Source organism: Natrix helvetica, assembly GCF_964273705.1.
Source record: "Natrix helvetica genome assembly, chromosome: 2".
Classification (NCBI taxonomy): Eukaryota; Metazoa; Chordata; class Lepidosauria; order Squamata; family Natricidae; genus Natrix; species Natrix helvetica.
In genome coordinates, this window is record NC_138552.1 from 110,583,046 (window position 1) to 110,603,237 (window position 20,192).

A 20,192-nucleotide genomic window follows, 5' to 3' on the forward strand; every position below is an offset into this window, starting at 1 on the left:
GACCAATGCTTTCCTCAATATAGTAGCACCCTCTCATAACAGCCAGTGACACAGCTGAGCAGTAGGTATCTTGGAAGCATGATCTCTTTAGGGAAAGCATGCCGTCCTCCAGCAGTCCATCACTCTTTGGCAGTCTGTTAACAATCTCACATAGACTTTATAGGAAGCACTGTTCCCCAGTCTGGAATCTGGAGGAGGAGTGGGGGGGGGGGGGAATCTGGGAAATTCCCAGCTCTTAGTTTAGTACTGCTTGTGGACCTTAGACTTGAAAAGGTTGCCAAGATCTTATATATACAGCTAATCGTGCAGTCTCCCCTGAAGACTGAATCATCCCCATGCTAATAATAATTCATTCACTGCATTGCTGTTGGTATGCATCCTCCATAAAACTTGAATAAATCTGCTGCAAACATTTGCATTAATTGACCTTCTTTCTGTGGCATTCTTTATGGCTATCTTGGATTTCTGTTTCATTTACTTGTTTTGAAGCTGATATATGATAACGTGTGTGTGTGTGTTTAATAAGCTTAAGCTAAAGGTCACTAAATGACAAAGTCAATTATTTAAGCTTGTAAAAGCAATTGGCTGCTCTAATTGCGCAATTCTGTAAATTTGTTTTCAAAGTGGAATTTGGAATTCCCCTCATTTGCTTCGCAGAAGTCACCTGACTTCTTTGGAAAAAAAAAATCAACCATCCCTCTTTGGTTGATCTAAGGCTAGCAAAAATAAGACTTGTGCAACTGAATTATTTTAATATGGTTTTCATTGGCTGAATTGTTTAGGGCTGCGAGAAATGAAAGATAAAATTTTTAAACAGCAGAGGGAGACAGTGTTCCTTACCGAAGTTCCATTGTTTCTGAACAGAAATGTTGTTCAGTGCTGGTAGAGGAGAGAGGCAGAAAAGGCAAACAGAAAGAGAGGTCCAGCTGCAGAGACAAGGAGTTAAAGGTAAATCACTCTCAATTTCCTTTTCAGAAATAGGTATGCCGAGTATCTATTTTGGGATTAAGTTTTCTGCTCTAGTTTCCTAAGAGGTGATGCTTCTTCCGAGAGATCCCTGCTTTTTGAAGCCGGTGTGATACTTTTTTAAAAAGAAAGTTAGAAGTAGCTTTAATGTCAAGTTGAGCTCCAAACCTTTTGGCTCTGAGGAGTCTCCGGTCACATTGTGCACCTTATAAAATTCAACATACCTTTAGGACATGGTTTTACTTGCTAGTTGCCGGTGAGAAATTACAGACAATGAATTCATGCTAGTTCCATTCTTTGGGGGTGGGATTTTCACTTGATTATTCTGTTCCTCCACCAGGCACACTTCAGGGGAGGAAACGTCCCACTGAGCAGGGTGCTTGGTTCTCCTAAATCTCATGATCCTGTGGCTTTGTGGGAGGAATAAAGATGGTGCTCTTACAGATATGGTAAGTTACTGAATGAACAGAGGGTTGTTGAACAAATAACTTGGGACTCTGGTTAGTTACTTTCTTTGCTGGAAGGCCACTTCCAGATGAAAGTCAGGGTGGTCAAAGATGACCCACAATCCAATTGAATAACTGCATCTTGCCAGGGCTCCCAGCTGCTCCCGTATCGTGTCTAGGACCTCTGCTGCACATCCTCACTTAGCAGAGTGACTTTCCTGGCAGCAGTATCTCATCTGGGTCAATAGTAAGGGCCAGGAAAAACTCCACTGTCCTTTGGAGGCTCTGAATCAAGTTGCTGTGATTGTTTCAGCCTACAGTGTATGGGATGGAAAGCTAAAGTCTTCACACTATGTGCATTCCCCATGGCGTTCTGAGCGAGCCACTTGTGGAATCACTTCTGTTCAAGACAAGCAGCATATTCCTCCTCATTATCTTTCTTTGGTTTTTGCACTGAAAAGGAGTGCGCAAGGACATTTGTTTCTTTTCTTTTCCATCAACATGATCTCGCAGAGGTTGCAAGGACATTCAGATTGCACATATTTGTGTCCCACCACCCATGCATTAGAGCCAAACTAACTATGGCTTAAGCAATGGTATATTATTAGCCATGGACCTCTGGGCAAAACCAGGATGTCCAAGCTGGAAGATCATCCAAATACATTTTTTTCCAGGGCAGTGGTGAAATTCAATTTTCTTTACTACCAGTTTTGTGGGCGTAGCTTAGTGGGCATGGTGTGGCTTGGTGGGGGTAGTTTGCTGGACGTGGCAGGGAAAAGATGCTGCAAAATCCCCATTCCCACCCTGGGGACAGCCAGAGGTGGCATTTGCCAGTTCTCCAAACTACTCCAAATTTCCCCTACCGGTTCTCCAGAACCTGTCAGAATCTGCTGGATTTCACCCCTGGTCCAGGGGCGGAGTGTGAGTTTGACTGCCCTGCCCAATATTGATCTTTTCTCTTTTAGGAGCTTCATTTCCTTCCTCTTCCTGTCCTACACTGAGGCAACATCCATGCATGGAGAAATTCTGTCTCCAAATTATCCTCAAGCATATCCCAATGATGCTCTGGAATCCTGGAAAATAGAGGTTCCTCCTGGTTATGGCATTCATCTCTACTTCACCCACCTGGATATCGAGCCATCTCAAAACTGTGAATATGACTTTGTGAAGGTACAGGGGCATATTTGTCTGTTGGAAATTTGAGAATGGAGATGTGTGTAGGCTGACGTTTGCCAGGCTGTGTACTGAAACACCCAGCTAGGAAACTATTTCAAGCAAGATATTAAACTTTTCTGGTGATGTGTAAAAGTTAAGGATATGGATTGTTGAAGAGAGTTGAATATTGTTTCCACGCTAAGATCACACCTGTGCTACCACTAATGAATGAATTAACTACTTTGCCTGTTTCTGTATAGTAGATTTCAGTTAAGTCCATTATGGTAACCTCAAATAGAAAGTTTCTAGGACATGAATTCCTGTGTTAGATTGTTCTCTGGCTGTGTTCATAACTAGCACACAACCCCAAATGGGTAGAACATTTCCAAGCTAGTGAGTTTACCTGATTCACAATATTCTGAGGACAGGACATTTACCCCAAGTTCCAGACATGGGAGCCTCCAAGCGTCTCATTTGTCACAGTCTACTGTTAGCTTTTTGTTCTTCATTCCAGTCTTATGGCATCTGGACACAGATCCTGCCTTTTCACAGCTCCAAAAGCCTTCCGCACCCCCCTCCTAGCAAAGATGGCTACTTCCCTCAAGGAATCTTGCCAGAGGGTGCCTGCTTGTCATCCCTCTTGTCCCTGTTCATGTTCCTGATTGGTTTTTATTTTATTTTTAAAAGCCTATAGTACTTTTTCCCTGTGGACCAGCCAACACTCTTTTTAAAAATAAAATATTGTATTTAGTGACAGCAGCAGCAGCAGGAGACACGAATTCTTAGGGGAGGAGTCCCTGACAGCCATCTTAATTTCCCTACAATGTATGAAGATGGGGGTGCGTGGGTAGTAAATTAAGATCTTAGTGTCTGCTGCTATCTTTAAATGGCAAGAATATTTAAAATAAATGCCATGTTTAGAAGCCATCCACTACAGCTATTATCACAATGCTGCTGGCCCAGGACAGCGCACATCTGTATTCTGAAGGAATAGAGGGAAAAGATAATTGAATGATAAACTGAAAGCATGAACAAAGTCTTGGACAAGCTGTCCCAGCTTTCAGGAAGGGAGTAGCTTCAGAAATGCCTGGACCTTTGGATCATTACCTGGAAGCATGGGCAAGTGGAAGCAAATGATGAATCGTGTGTTGTAATGTTGCAACCCAAATTCTACCCCTTATGAACTTACACTCGCAATGTCTTGATGCAAGTAAGAATGGATGGAGCTTGCGTTGTGATGTCTCTATGCCCACTTCATCATTTGGATGACGCTGTGTATTAGAGGCCTTTACTTCAGTGATTCTAGAAAAGCAGCTGAGTTTCTGAGAAAATTAAACTTTGGGTGACATGAACAAAAAGGGAAAGAAGGGCAAATGTTGCTGGGTGATATTGATGTCATTTAGATGACAAAATAGGTTTGGCATTAAGGGGCCATTTTGAAATCATGGTAAATGAGATGCAAAAGGGCAAATTTTACCTTAAGCCTCCTCAGAGCATCCCAGCATACAAAAAAATAAGATGCAACCTTGTAGACTCTACTGCTCTGAGAGCCACAAAAGGGGAGTTCATGGGCAACACTTGTTGCATTCTGGCAAAAGAGCATTGAGGAATTGTTGCAAAGGGCTGCTGTCATGAAACCCAAAGATGACCTTGGTCAGTATCTGCCACTGCATTACTGTAGAAAACCATGTTTGAAGCCCAGAAGGGGGAGAGGAATCCTAAAATGACTCCATCTTGACTCTGTTGGGTATAAGACAGAGGGGAAAGAAAACACAAGGTGGGTTTCAAGGTTCTGTTAGTCAATTTCCAGTCAATCTTTCCTGACTTGGCTTACCTTGAAGGGCTGGCACAGAAATATGAAGGAAGGATATTCTCTGGTCTCAAGGAGGGTTTACAGTGTTTTGGATAAAAATATAGTTAAACATAAGTCTTTGTTCTTGTTCATCTGATCCTTCCAGGTCCTGTCTGGTGAACAGGTGGAGGGTCAGTTCTGTGGGCGAAAAATGAAGCGTGCACGGGGCTCTCCTATCCTGGAAGAACTCCATGTGCCCTACAATAGTTTGACTATCCTATTTCAGTCTGACTTTTCCAATGAAGAAAGATATACTGGATTTGCTGCCTATTACACTGCAATCGGTAAGTCCTTAGCTGTCAGGGGCAAAAGATCAGGACCATACATGATGTTCCAATTGAACTGATTTATTACTAATCATGCCTTTGCACAAGAATTTACTCAACCACTGTTAGCATGATCTTGATTTGATTCAATAAGGATAACAGAATTCAAGAAGGGGTGGGCTTAGTCTGTTTGTGACTACGTAGAGACTCTAGGTTGATTCCTATTTTGACTCCATCCTCAGGTTCTGTCACACCTTCTTCTACATTAGCTGCCTCATATGAGCAGATAAAGGTGTGTGCCTTGAGGAGAGTTACCAAAAACATTTTTTTTTAAAAAAAATGGAACCATTTCTGATTCCTCTGAAAGAAGAAGTGAACCTCTCTGCCCCATCCAAGAGCTCAGTCTTAACCTTCCTGGGGGAAGGATACTGCAAAAACCCCATTCCCTCCCCACCCCACTAACCTGCTTTCCAGCTCTGTTCTCCTGTTCATGGCAACAAAAGAAGATCAGCTGGGAGGCTGGGAGACAATGGGGGCAGGGGCAGGCTATTTGCCGGTTCTCTGAAGTACTCGAAATTTCCATTACCGGTTCTCCAGAACCTGTCAGAACTGGCTCAATACCACCTCTGCTCTATTTCCTATAAAGGAGGGCTCAGGATTTAGGAAAGAAATTACTGGGATTCCCTAGGAGACAAAGCCAGGGGGGTAAAATCTTGGTGTGGTGAATTATTGTTTCTGTCATCTTTGCCCCTATTCCATTGAGGATTTTTCTACATCACTTTTCCTTTCTTACAGATGTGAATGAGTGCACAGATTTTGTGGATGAGGCCTGTAGTCATTATTGCAATAACTATATTGGTGGCTACTATTGCTCTTGTCCTCCTGAGTATTTCTTGCATGAAGATAAGAAGACATGTGGAGGTATCATTCATTGACTTATAGATTATACACCTGCATGGAATCAGTGACAAAACGTTCATTGTGATGTTAATAGTGGTAACACTTGTATGCTGCTCAACTCCCAATGATTATGGCAGTTCACAACAATCAAACAAAGAAATTACAATAAAAGTCAATAAAACAATGGCAAACATGACAGACTAGAGGGAATGAAGCGAGGGAAGTTTCTCTCCCCTTTGCCAAGGGCCAGGGCTTCACAGCTCTTCTAAACAACAGCTAAGTGGGAGCCATCTGGCTCTCTGTGGGGACCTCCTTCCAGATGGCATGTGCTGCTGCAGAGAAGGCATGCTCCTGGGTTCCCAATAGATGACATTGTTTAATCAAAGGTACCCAGAGTGTGCCAACCCTGCATGATCAAATTGGGCAGGCAGGTGGTCCCTCAAATAACTGTTCCCTCTCTGTAACCAAAACCACTGTGTGAGTGCAAAAGGATAAGGCTTGTGTTGTTGACATCTTGATGCACATTTGTTATCATCATGATTAGAAATAGATTTGATTTGTATCTGCCTTTCTGTCCAGAGCATTCAAGGGGAAAGCTAACAGTAAATAAAAACACAAAGAAGTAAAATCTGAACACTTCATTAAATTATTGTTAATTTAAAATGAAAACAGTTGACTACATAGAAGAATTTCCTAAAAATAGAAAGTATAGAATTAACCACAACTCCCAAACGAATGTTTTAGTATGAAACCAACATCAGAGGCTTTCTCTTAGGAACCTGACAGACTATAGAAAGTTGAAGAGGGCCTCTTTTGCTGATTCTAATTTCCCAACACTTTAATATAGGAATAGATGGGTTGTCACATTTGATAGATAGCTGCCTTGGTTTTAAAAATCAAGAATATGCAAGTTTACATCCTTACACTGAAGTCCAAACTGAGGTAAAACCAAGTAACTTTATTTACAAAATGTGCTGCAACAGTTTCACAGTGATCTCAGCTTCCTGAATTTTCATTCATTTGTACTCAAATTTATTTATTTAAAACATTTATTCAGCTGCTCATCTGACATTGAATTATGGGCTCGCTTTCCTTCTGCTTCATCAGTTTTGTTCTCCATTAAAGAAGAGAACTGAACAGTCATGTGGGACCAAGAGTGTCCACAGTTCATTGCTTCCTATTCAATTGTCACTAACAGAAGGAGCAGGAAAATTCAGGAAACAAACTTGAGTCCATGAAATATCTGAGATAGACCTTTTAATTGGTCCTCTGACTCTGCAAAACCTTCCTACCAATATTCAGCTTAAAGCTCATAAGGTCTTCATTCTCACGCCACAATGTTTTCTTAGAATACCAAATGTAGAGTATGCCCTGATGCATGTGTGGGTCCACATGTTGATTAGGGTAGGTGCCTGGCCCCCGTGGTTGATCTGAACTTCTCAGAGATTTCCCATTTAGAAATTGTGTATGGATATCTAGCCTTATATTAAGGCTTTTATATAGTATTTTCAGAGCAAGTTTTCTTTAAAACTTAGACAAGAGTTAATTTTTAAGGGGGGGAAATCTGAACTAATATGGGTCATTCTCTTATGAACCTCCTTCAGAAATGATTGAGATGGGAACTTAGAGAAAATGTATGGAGTTAACCTAGGAAGTTAATATCAGAGAATATGTTCTTCTGATAAACTATATCCTCTTCTCCTAAGACAATACTTTGAGAAGGAGAAGCCCAAGAGATTTAAATGCAGAAACTTCAAATGAAATATGTGATGGATTGGTAAAAAATATAACTATATCCCTTTCATATCACCCAAAGCACTGCTGTTGCCAATTCACTTTGCCTACTTTTAAATCATAAGGCGAACCAAATAGTAACCACAGACTTTCATCAACATTATTTCTATTCTTTATGCCATTGCTTTTCTTCTAAATTCTAGTGAACTGCAGTGGGAATGTATTTACCGAGCTAACTGGGGAGATTACCAGCCCCAACTATCCCAGGCCATATCCTGAGAACTCTCACTGTGATTACCGTGTCATCCTGGAACCAGGATACCAGGTGATCCTGAGCATTGGGAACAACGACTTTGAAGTTGAGCCAAGTGACTCAGAAGGAACTTGCCCAGATGCCTTGAGAGTAAGTGATTGTGATGGCTCTTGATTATGAACTTTTCCTGTTTAGACTGTATCCTAACTTTGTTCCTTATGAAAATGAGGGGCTGACTTGACTTTTACAATCCATTGAAGTCCTGGAATGTATGAATTGTAGCAGTGTAGAATATCTGAGCAGGAACATGGCGAATTTGCTTTTCCAGCAGTTTGTTCAACTTTGCTCTGCTGCTAAATAAAATTAGAAGGGGGAAAGGAGGTCTACATAAATGGACTGAACTTCAACATATGCAACAGAAGGACACTTGTATACTCTTGACCTTGTTGGAAAGATTTGCTTCTGTTGCCTTAGAAATTCCCTTTCTCCTCCTGTTCATTCTTCTTCTTCCAGATGTTTTAGTGATCTTCTATAAATAGATAAAATTTTCATTTAGGATGCTAAAAGATAATCTCTGGGTCTCAATTCAAGAGCAGATAGATTACAGTGAAATCAAATAACAACTCTAAGAATTAATAGCAAAGAGAGAATCACAACTACATGTATAGTTAATTCCAGCAAGGTTTCTCAGATTTCTCTTTTCCACACTCAGTGAATAATGGGTTTTTGCAGAAATCAAATAAAAAGGAGTCAAGATATTTCCATGCTCAAACAATGGCTATTTATTCTTAAAACCTGGTTCCTGCAAATGAGTACAGACTTAAATATTGTATTGTAGTGCTATAGGTATCCTAACATACAAAATCTTTCTATCACTTCTTAGTTTACCACCAAAGGATTACTGGATTACTGTCATATCCAGTAAACACATTGGCTATTATGGGTTTCACTGTTTCTTCATGTGCCTAACTGAGTGGTAATTGTGTTTTGACACAATATCACCAGCGTGATATTTCATACATAAAATACATAGTAAAGATTGTGTCTGGGACTCTAAACCAGGGGTGGGTTCCTGCCAGTTCTAACCTCTTCTATAGAAGAGGTTTCACAAATCTACAGTGCCGTTTAGAACCGGTTCCAGCTCCTTCCCCCCCACCTGTCCGCACATCATCAAGATGAAGAGCGAGAGGAGAAATTCTGGGAGTTGAAGTCCACAAGTCTTAAAGCTGTCAAGTTTGAACACCCCTGGGGTTTGTTTTCTAAAGGGTTAGGGGTGCAAGGATCTTGTAACTTGACAGCTTTAAGACTTGCATGCTTCAAATGCTAGAATTTCTGAGCCAACGTTTTGGTTGCTAAGCAAGAGCGTTGTTAAGTGAGTTTCACCACATTTTACAAGTTGGCCACACCCACCCAGCCATATGGCTGGCAAGCCACTACCACCCAGTCACATGGCCAGCAAGCCACTCCCACAAAGCAGGCCACACCTACAGATGAGGTTCTAAAAAACTTTGAAACCCACCACTGCTCTGAACACACATCTAGCTCTCTTATAGATATTTCAGACCATTTTGACTAATGCTCAGCTTAAAAACTCCAGGAAAAAAATGTAGTTTTCAAGCCTTTCAGGAAAAAAAGGAAACAAAGATCTAAGCAGCATTTCATATCTAGTTATTCAGTAAGAAGTGATTAAATTCTGTTTTTATATCAAGATCTATGTTTCTTGCATTCTGTGCTAATACTTAAATAATCAGGGAAAAGAAACCAAAGAACAAAAATTGTTCTTTGGTGTCCCTTTTTATTTGAATTAAAAAAAATCAATAAAAGTTCAGGATAGTAATAATAGACTGGGCCAGAGAAAGCAGTTGCTTCATTAAGGGAATGAAGCAAACCCATTGACATTCTTCTCTACCAAATATTTAAAGACATTTTAGGAGAACAAAGTGAGTGGAATATTGACGTCTGATACTTAATACTCTTCCATGGCATTTCTAATTGAAATAGCAATCTTCTTTTTAGGACTAAATCCAGACCAGTCAATATTTCATATCCAGTTACTGAGTAGGAAGAGTATTCTGTGTTCTTTCAGTCTCTGGGAGGACTGACAAATGCTTAGCACATTCTTACATTATATGTCATTAAACGTATTTAATAACATCAATAACCTGCTTCTATTTGGGTTTTGCTGCTCAGTACATTAATATTGAATGAGCCCTTAGCTGTATCTTTAATTCTTCAGCCGACAGCCCTTACGCTTATTTTACATCTTGAATGTCTGCCTCACTCTTTCGACTACAGGTAGTCCTCAATGTATAACCACAACTGAGCCCAACATTTCTGTTGCTAAGCAGGACAGTTCTTAAATACATTTTGCCCCATTTTACGACCTTTTCTCTCACAGTTGCTAAGTGAATCACTGCAGTTTCTAAATTAGTAACACTAATGGCTATTAAGTGAGTCTGGCTTCCCCTTTGACTGTGCATGTCAGAAGGTTGCAAAGGTGATCACATGACCCAGCGACATTGCAATCATCATAAATATGAGTCAGTTGCCAAGCGTCCGAATTTTGATCCCGTGACCATGGGGCTGCTACAGTGGTCGTAAGTGTGAAAAACAGTCATAAGTCACTTTTTTCAATGCTGTTATAACTTTGAAGGGTCACTCAAAACTGTTGTAAGTTGGGGGACTACCTTTGTTACAATGCTTATTTTTCTTTCTTTCTTTTTTTTTTTGAACCTTTCCCCAATATTCCCACTGGCTGTTCTGTAGCTTTCGGCAGGGGATCAGAATTTTGGTCCTTATTGTGGCAGTACATTTCCTGGACCTCCTAAAATTAACACTAAGAGCAACATTGTGGACATTTTCTTCAAAACAGATCAAGTTGTACAAATGAAAGGCTGGAAAATCCGCTACTTTGGGGACCGTGAGTAGATCTCTTCTGAGGAAACAATGGGGAGAATTCAAGTGCTGAAGTAGGGGATTGGATTGTTATAACAGAACAAGTGTTTGTTTCCAAGGAGCAAACAAAAAAGGATGATATTTGCAGAATGGTAAATGAGTTACTATCAGCAGAAAGAATGTTGTCTATAAGAATTCTTCTTGAGTTAATTACATATTGTCCTGGACAAATTGTGAATGGGTAGATTGTGGGGGCTAGGAGCTTTCTTTGACAAACTTTTGAGTTGGTGGCTGGTTTGGAGTAGTTAACCCCAACTCAGCTCCATTAAAACCAGGAGCAGAAGCAAAATGCAGTATTGTATCTAGGATGTTTATTGTGCAATGCTTTGGAATTTCCATCAAAACTGGACTATGCGGAGTAGTAATATGTCATTACTACTACATTATCGGTTCCTTCCCCATTTTGCATTAAGTTAGGAAATATAAAACAAAATCATCTCAATAAAAAAAGAATAGCTATCCATGTTATATATATATAGAGAGAGCCTGTTTTCAAGATCAGTTTGGAAGGCAAGAAGTTTTTAGCAGAAAGCTTTGCAATTCTGGTAGATTGCACCATTCTCTTTCTCCTTATTCATAAATGCTAGGACAAGAAAGCACACTTGGTCTCATTGAAGAAAGGGTGAAGTACTGGCCAAACTCAATACTTTTACTGGTGCTGATTCTGACTGTTAATGATAGAAAAGGGGACAGGTGTGTGTGCTTGTATATGTTTGTATAGCATAAGGTGATTGATTTCTGATACCTTTTTCCCTTTTTAAAGCAATGCCCTGCCCACAGACTGTTATTCCGAGATCAGTTCAGCATCCCCTAAGAGACTCTTATGCCTTTAAGGATTCTGTGAGGGTGACTTGCATAGAAGGCCATGAGATTGTAATGGTAAGTAATTTGTGTTTTGGATTGAAGGCTCTCCATAAAGTTCCTGTGGAACCTGTTGGTGCTACAGTGGTTCTTGATTTATTCAAGGAAGAAACAGCAAACCATGTGTTTGCATGTTATGTGGCACAACCATCGTTTCTGGGAAGCCAACACCATGTTATTTCCCTGAATGACAATAAGAGAGATCCCACAGTTCTGCAAAAGGGTTGGTTCTTCATTCTGAACCATGAGTTAAGACCAGAAAGCAATGATGGACAGGCTAAAGATCAACTGCAGGAAGGCTGGCTCAGCCACATGAACACGAAAGTCTTGCCTGCCATTTCAAGACAGGAGGACCATCAGCAATCTCCCAGCTTAAGTTGCCAGAACTACACCTTTCTAGACAAAAGTTGAGAAATAGAAGGAAGCCAGCACCTGTCAGGATGCTCTTGTTGTTGAGTGCAAACTCACCAGGGCAAACTCAGGTGACAGGTAAAAGAGGAAAGAAAGAGTCTATAACAAATTGTGATGGCACCAAAGTGATGCTGTGAATGCAATGAAATCATCCTAGAAACGCCACACTTCCATTAGAATCTCTGCATTAGAAATATAAATGGAACCATTTGTGTGATTTGTAACTTGCCCTCCCAACATGCTCTCCCTCTGTTTTCTACAGGATCAAAGGTAGATATAGCATATGAGTAAGTTTCAAGGAAATGAGGATTCCTGGCATCATTAGTTAAAAGACACACTTCAGTTATTCAGTCTTTCATCCTCTTAATGGATCCCCCCCACACCGGTGTTAAGAATACATAGAACACATGATAGGAAACTTGGACACGGAAAAATCCTAACTGTAACCCTAATCATGATATTTTATGAATGAGGAATGGTGAAACAAGCTTCATACAAAACTTTATTCATTTTTGCCTTAGGACAGTGTACAAAAAAGAACATCGTTATTTAATACTCTATTATAACATGGTTTCTCCTTGTTCCCCCCACTGTCTACAAGAATGGAGCTTATGCCTGAGGGCTTTTCTCAGAAGTGCTATACATCTCTTTTGCTGACAAAAACTTCATCAGGATAAAATCTGCTGTCTCCACTGGGGACCCTTAAACTGCCTCTGCAGGCAAAAGGGGAAATGCAAATCCTAGGTGTTTGTACTTAATTTGTCAAACTTTTGTTTGTTGCTTATCTGAGTTTCTGCCTGACCCAGTCTTTCTGAATGGATTACCAAATCTGCATTTCTAAAAGGTGGCCTCCTCAGTTTCTGCTTGTGGCAGGGTTGGGGGGCTGGTTTTGAGAAATGCCTTGATTTGTGAACTTTGCCATCTTTCAACAAAGGTTTGTGCCCAGACTGTTAGATTGCTGATTATCAGGCTGGGTTTTTACAGTGGATTAAATGCATTGAGAATTGCTGGGGGGAAATCTGTTCCTTGAGGGAGATGGTTGGTCTAGAAATATGAAATACAAAATGGTGGATGTTTTTGTGTTGAAAGTAAGCTTCATGCTGCGCTCATCCGTGTGTGTGTCTGTGTGTGTGTGTGTCTGTGTAGTATGCCTCTCCCTCTCTCTCTTGACAAGGCAACTCTAACTCTCCTGGAGCCCACCAGATATCCTCCTGGGAAATGGTGGGTAATGGGAGTGTATCCATTTTGAAAGGCACCTGAGGGTAGAACAAGAAGCAATGGGTGGAAACTAATCAAGGAAAGAAGCAACTTAGAACTGAGGAGAAATTTCCTGACAGTTAGAACAATTAATCAGTGGAACAGCTTGCCTCCAGAAGTTGTGAATGCCCCAACACTGGAAGTCTTTAAGAAGATGTTGGATAGCCATTTGCCTGAAACGGTATAGGGTTTCCTGCCTAGGCAGGGGGTTGGACTAGAAGACCTCCAAGGTCCCTTCCAACTCTACTATTGTATTGTATTGTATTGTATTGTATTGTATTGAAAGAACCAGGTTCTCCAGCTCCCCAAAAGTGAAAGGCCCCATGGAAGACTCCACAGGTTCCAGAGGAGGCAGTTTGTTTGTCTCAGCCTGAAATGGGTAGTAGGTATTGACCCAATTCCTATGGCCTTTTTTGACAGCACTGCTGATGGCAAAATGAATTAAACCTTGTGCACCTTGAAAGTGCTGTGTGAATTGCTAGGTGCAAGCGGAGAAAGGTTTCTTCCTCATTCCTTTGGAAGTGTCCCAGGGCCTTTCCCCACTTGTACCTAGCTACAAGATAAACATGTCATGACAACCTTGTTTTATTCTGCCCTGTCTCCAGGACAGGAGTTCATCTCATCCCCACCCGATACCACAGGCAGCTTGAAACACACACATGTGCACACACAGAGACATAACAGTTGTAAAAATTTTGAAAGATAAAATTAAGGAAATAAACTAATAAGTGCAGTGTAAGTGGAGGGGGGAAAGCAGGGAAAAAATAGAAAAAAACAGAAAGGAAAAAGGGGAAAGAAGAAAAGGAAAGGAAATCAGGAAAGGAGAGAAGAAAAAATAAACATTTCTGGTCTTCTTAAGAGAGTTAAAATTTATACTTTACTTTCTCTTTTTAAGGCCACAACTTACCATAGTCTATAATCTATCTTTTTTAAATGCTTTATTGAAAAGACAATGCCATATCAGGGTAACAACTACAAATAGAGCAAAGCCAAAGAAAAACCGATAGCAAATCTTAACGTACTTAACAAGCTAATAACTATAACAGTAATATATTTACAGTAATTATAATAATACAATCAATGGAAAAAAGGGAAAAGAAAATGGGTTTTAGCTAAATTTCTACTTACATTAGCCTATTTACAATTTCCCCACATTATATCCATAATTCTAAGGATATAATCTATTCTTTTTAATCACCATACCCATAAACCACATTCATTTTTTTCCCTTTTTTCAGCATAAAGTCCATAATGGGTTTCCAGTCATTAATAAATGTGTTTATTTCCCTTTTTATAACCAAACAAGTCAGTTTTGCCATCTCTTCTAATTCTGTCATTTTCACAAACTCTGCTATTTCGGAATCCTTCTTTCAGCCACGAGGCAGTACAAGGTCCTTCTACTCGAGCTGTCAAAGCAATGGCAAATGGAGCTACTCAGATTACAGCTGTGTTCGTAAGTGATCTACAATGGTCTCTGGTGTGTTTTCTTATGGTCTCAAGTTAATGATATGATACAATATGATAATGAATAAAATGTGAGAAGTAGACACAGATGTCTTGCCAAAGCAGTGAAAGTAGATGAATTGCAGGGCTCAGCAAAACTTTAAAGAATCATCCTGTTATATATAATTTTCCTCACACCTGTCAGCAGGTCTATGACAATTTGCCACAAACAACTCGCCACAGCCAACTCATCACGGGATAACTGACCATGGCGAACTTGCCATGGGTCAACTCATTGCGGGACAAGTTACACCAATATCAAACAAATGGTGGAATAGAATCATTAAAGAATGGGTGCAAAAGGAGGGACAAAATGGGAATGCCAAAAATTTAAATATGTTTTCTTTATTTTAAATAATTGAATTGAATTGTTAAATTGTCCCGAGGTGAGTTATCGCACAGTAAGTTGGCTGTGGAAAGTTAGCGATGGCGAGGTGGCCGCAGCGAGTTGGCTGCAGTGAGTTGTCCCATTCTGCTTTGTCTGCCTTCCATTGTATAACCATGCTGGATCAACCCCAGAGTATGTGATGGGTGCTGTATAGTCAAAAGCTGTGGAGGTTGACAAGGATTTCATCATTTAATCCAGTATAGTTTGGAAATCTTTATATGACATGAAATACTCACCTATGGAAGTTTTCCCTGAGGAGGGCTACTCTTAACAAATAATGCAACATGGGATGGATGGAGGGATGCAACATAAAGAAAAATGAAAATGGAAAGGTGAACTAATCTAATCCTGCCTCACTCTGTTTTTCATTTGCCTTGCAGCTGTGGACTGTGGTGTGCCTGATCCCATTAAACATGGCGATATCGTTTACCTGTCAGGATCGGAGGAGACACATTATCAAACCACTATCCGTTATGAATGCCACAAACCTTATTATACCATGAAGGGCAAAGGTATGTCCCATCCTTCCTTTCCTCCACTGAAACCTTCCAATTCAGAAATTAAGAACACCATTTTGCTCATTTTACAGTTGCCAGCCTTAGGAAGACAGGATTGGGGTGGGAAGGTTCAATAGGCTGGGAACCATTAAACGTATCCTGCCAAAAATTAAAGTACTGTGAACAGTAAGCATAGTGATACAAAGGGACAAGATTATCATGATCTTATGAGTCTTCCTCGCCTTATAGTTCAGTCTTTATGATCTTTCTGAAGCCTTGGCTGTTGTGTACAACATGGCAGAGGCGGCAATCTGAAACATCTGCAAGCTATGTGCCTCTTTCTCTGTGCCTCCACACAGCAGATCTTCACTTTCTATCTGCCCCTCACAGCTATTCTGTTCCCCATGAACCCTTTGTTTTTATTTTTCAAATCTCAACTGTATATTCTTTCAGTTGTTTCCATTATCTTCTTATATTATCTCAATATCTTATTTATCACATTCCAGTTTCATTTGTTCAGTTAGAATGCCATACTCATTAATAATTGTTTTGTCTTTAATAATTTTTAAAGCAAAATGTTTGGTAAATCAGTTGATCGATTCTTTTTATAATTGTTACTTTTTTAAAAACACATCTTTGTTGGGTTGATAGTAAGTCGTAGCTGAATGCTTCTTGGAGTTTGTGATATATATTATAGTCTTTTAATCAGAATTAATGATAATATTGTATTTATAAACAATTGCTTTATTTCCAAAGAAACATATCGGTGTTCATCCAATGGAATATGGGTGGATGAAGAAGGGAGATCAGGGCTTCCAGTCTGTGACCCAGGTACAGTCTATCTACTGTATAATTCTCTGTGCTTTTCTCTAAAAATGAAGTTCATATTAAGTTGCAATTACAAAATAATAATGTTGCTTCTCTTATAATTCCAAAATAACAGTGCTTTCTGTGGTACTTCTTTTGCCAGAGAAAATTTGCAAACTTTGTCCACTTTAAAGTTTTATAAAATTGTAATGATCTACCACGCTCTGATTTTTATTAGTTTAATTTGTTTTGGAAGATTTAAGCCTTTCTTTAATACCAACCCTACCAGAAGTTCTAAAACAGGAATCATTTTGGGAATCCTTGTTAGGACATTGGAAAGAACAATTGAAGTATAAGGAACAATCCAAAGAGGAACCAAAGAAGAATCTGAAGCTTGCTTGGATGTCCCTGGGCTTAGTATTTTTTATGTGGGTCAAGGAATCATGCTCTGGATTGTAGGTTTAGTGGGCTATGCCTATAGAGTTGTACCTATACCATTTTTCCTTTTTCTCCCATGTTAATCGAATATATCTGTTTCTGATATTTATTCTGCTTCCTCTCTGACTAAAAATGGTTTCTTCTGTTTTTGCTTTAGTTTGTGGAATTCCCAGTAGAAGTATTGAAGAAATAGGGAGGATTTATGGAGGCACGCTTGCTAAAGAAGGAAATTTCCCTTGGCAAATCTACTTTGATGAGCCACGAGGTGGTGGAGCCCTCATTTCAGAACAATGGATACTTACGGCAGCTCATGTGCTAGACGGTATTCCATACCCAATTATCTATGCTGGGTTGTTCAATGTGAGTCAAAAGGCCAAGAGTGCTACTGAGCCACTGAAGATAGTGGATACAATCATCCATCCTAAATGGGCCAAAAGTGGATCAAGGACCAGGACAAACTTTAATCATGACATTGCTCTCTTAAGATTGAAAGAACCTTTGACAATGGGCCCCACTATTTCCCCAATTTGTCTACCTGGCACATCCTCAGAATATGATCCACAGATAGGGACATTGGGCTACATATCTGGCTGGGGCAAGACCGATATGGTTCGAACACCTCCTAGATTAGCAATGAGACTCAGGGCAGCTTGGATCCCTGTGGTGAACATGGATACATGCAGAAATGTGAGACGAGATACAGGTTATGACTTCACAGAAAATATGATTTGTGCTGGGGATGGCCGGCAAGACAGCTGTCAGGGAGACAGTGGTGGGGCATATGCTATCAAAGATCCCCAAAATGACACACACTATTATGTTGCTGGACTGGTTTCATGGGGGCCAGAATGTGGCACTTATGGTCTTTACACTAAAGTGGCAAATTACGTGGGTTGGATCAGAAAGGTCATGAAGGAGTATAGAGAACCTGAAGAGTAGATGTTTCCTCTCCTTTTACATTATCTGTCTACCAGGCACTGACTGACTCTCAAGAGGTTTCGTCAAATCCATAAATCTAACATACAAAAATAAATTTGCAGCTAAGATCCATATTATTGCAAGTCGCTTTACATTTCCTTTTTCCTCTTTCTTCAGGATAAGTAAAGTAGTAGCAGACCAGAGGTGGGTTCCTACTGGTTCAGACCGGTTCTGCTGAGTAGGTAGTAACTTGGCCAGCCACGCCCCCAAACTGGTTCTATTGGCGGTGCCATAGCCGCCACCATCTTGTTTTTTGCTTCTGCGAATGCGCAGAAGCATTTTTTTACTACTGCGCATGCGCACAAAGCATGACCCTGAGCAAACCGGCAGTAGCAGAAGCCGAAACCCACCCCTGTAGCAGACATATTACGTTTTTCTAGTTTTGAATTGCTTTGTCTTCTCTTTCTGTAATTAGGCTTCATTTGTTTTCTTTTTGGGGAATCTGCTATAGACCAAATTACTTTTAATTCATGCAAGAATATTGCATTTTTAGTCTCCCTGGGTTTTGACCATTGGGAAACGAATTGCCAGCTACATCATAGACCGGGAGCGCATAGCCACTGTGGGCAGCAGAAAATTCTAGAACATAATCTACCCAAAGGTTTTTTTTTTCATTGAAATGAGCGGCAGTCAGCCTTCATCTTTGCATTGCTTGTGTAAGAGAAACATTTGCAAAAGAAGAGTCTCCTGGATTCTGCCCGAAGGAGCTCTTTGTGTCCTTCTTGCATAAAAACCAATATACACTCATAAAGATAAGAATATTTTGTTTGTAGTTTTCATTCCTTGTATGATAAAAGGTTGCTTCAGGGCCTCAACAGGTAATATCAGTGTCAAACCATGGGAATATCGTCTTTCATACTTGGAAAAGCAAAGGTAAAGGAGTCCTTGTGGATTTTACACTGCTAGTCATTAACCAACTTTATGCAGTGGTGCCCATCTGCCTTTCTAGGCCATTGAGCCAGCATTGACCAATGACATTTCTGCAGTCATGTGGTCAGCATGATGTCAGGCCACAGCTCAGAGTGTACAGCAAGACATGGTACACTGTTACCTTCCCACCAAACTGGTATCTACAGCTAGTCCTCAACTTATGACCGCAATTGAACCCAAAATTTGGGTTGCTAAGTGAGAAATTTGTTAAGCGAGTTTTGTCCCATTTTATGACTTTTCTTGCCACATTTGTGTTAAATGAATTGCTGCAGTTTTTAAATTAGTAACACGGTTGTTAAGCGAATCTGATTTCCCCATTGACTTTGCTTGTCAGAAGGTCAGAAAAGGGAAACGCATTGACTCTGGGACACTATAATCGTCATAAATGTGAGTCAATTGTCAAGCATACCAACATAAATCACCTGGCCATGGGGATGCTGCAATGGTCATAAGTGTGAAAAATGGTCATAAGTCACTTTTTCAGTGCCATTGTACCTTCAAATGGTCACTAAGTGAACTGTTGTAAGTCGAGGGCTACCTGTGGTCGCATTTACAGGCTTTCAAACTGCTAGGTGGGCAGGAACTGAGGCCAGTGACAGGAGTCCATCACATGGTGGTAGGGCGCAAACTGGCTGAGTACAGACCTTCTCCGGTTATCTATTAAGCCACTGAGCCACACTTTCCTGCAGGCCACAAATATAATTTCAATCCAGCACCAGTAATGTAATACGGAAGAACAGAAACAGAAAAAGGCACTAGACTAAAACGAAAGTCATTTAAATGAAATTTAGCCAAGTATCTAAAGATCAGAACAAGGATTCATGAAAGGTAGATAGCACTGGGAAGGCCTTCTGATTATTAGTCCAGAATATTTAATTGTGCTCTTCTAATGCTTTTCATAACCATGTTCCCTTTTTGAATAACTTTGAAATGTACTAAGCCAAGCTACACCAGTACATTGCTAGAGAGGCAGTCTTGTCTCAAGCTACAGCTTCAAGCACCTGCGTCATCTGAAATAAAGTTGTTGCTGATTTTTAATGGAGAGTCATTCCTGCCTGAGAGGGAAGAAAATCTCCATTAAATAAAAGTGGGTAATTGTCTAGTTGTGTCTAGTTTATGTTTATTTATTTATATAAATGTATATAAATTAAATTTATATGCTGCCCATTCAAGCCACTCTGGGCGATTTACCATGTGCCCCTCAAAATACAAAACACATAGAACTTTATAAAACATGAATGAACATCAAAAGATAAAACATTAATATTAACAACAAACTGGATTAAAAAAGACCAATACATAAACAGGGTGGGGTGGGGGAATTCTCCTAATCTACAAGCCACCTACAGAATGGACATCCCCATCAAAGCCCTTAATCAGTTGGCAGAGCCAATTTTTCAGGTCCTTTTCAGGTCAACAGGATGGGGAGGGGGTGACTTCATCTCAAGGGGCATGATGCTCCAGAGGGAAAAGGCTCTTCTCCTGGGCCTCACCACCCAAACTTCTTTGGTCAATGGGGTCCATAGTATGCCCTGCGAGAGGAGCCATAATTGTGTCACCTGGAATTGAGATATCAAGCCAGTACCGTCAGCATC

At 40.3% G+C, this 20,192-nt stretch overlaps 1 protein-coding gene across 1 annotated transcript; it reads left to right on the top strand.

Moving 5' to 3' along the window:
- The first annotated feature begins 732 nt into the window (after positions 1 to 732).
- Positions 733 to 19,699, top strand: C1S (complement C1s). The gene is made up of 12 exons (XM_081942122.1): positions 733 to 948; positions 1,307 to 1,415; positions 2,378 to 2,582; positions 4,526 to 4,703; positions 5,481 to 5,606; positions 7,523 to 7,722; positions 10,339 to 10,492; positions 11,291 to 11,406; positions 14,431 to 14,509; positions 15,328 to 15,459; positions 16,201 to 16,275; positions 16,847 to 19,699. Exons 2-12 carry the CDS (start codon positions 1,396 to 1,398, stop codon positions 17,626 to 17,628), a joined length of 2,067 nt encoding a protein of 688 aa, XP_081798248.1. The 5' UTR covers positions 733 to 948; positions 1,307 to 1,395; the 3' UTR covers positions 17,629 to 19,699.
- Positions 19,700 to 20,192: the final 493 nt, after the last annotated feature.

Coding starts and splice junctions, on each gene's coding strand:
- C1S (XM_081942122.1), top strand. CDS start 1,396: ATGGTGCTCTTACAGATATG. Junction 11,407..14,430: donor AAGGCCATGAGATTGTAATG/GTAAGTAATTTG, acceptor TCCTTCTTTCAG/CCACGAGGCAGTACAAGGTC. Junction 15,460..16,200: donor TTATACCATGAAGGGCAAAG/GTATGTCCCATC, acceptor TTATTTCCAAAG/AAACATATCGGTGTTCATCC.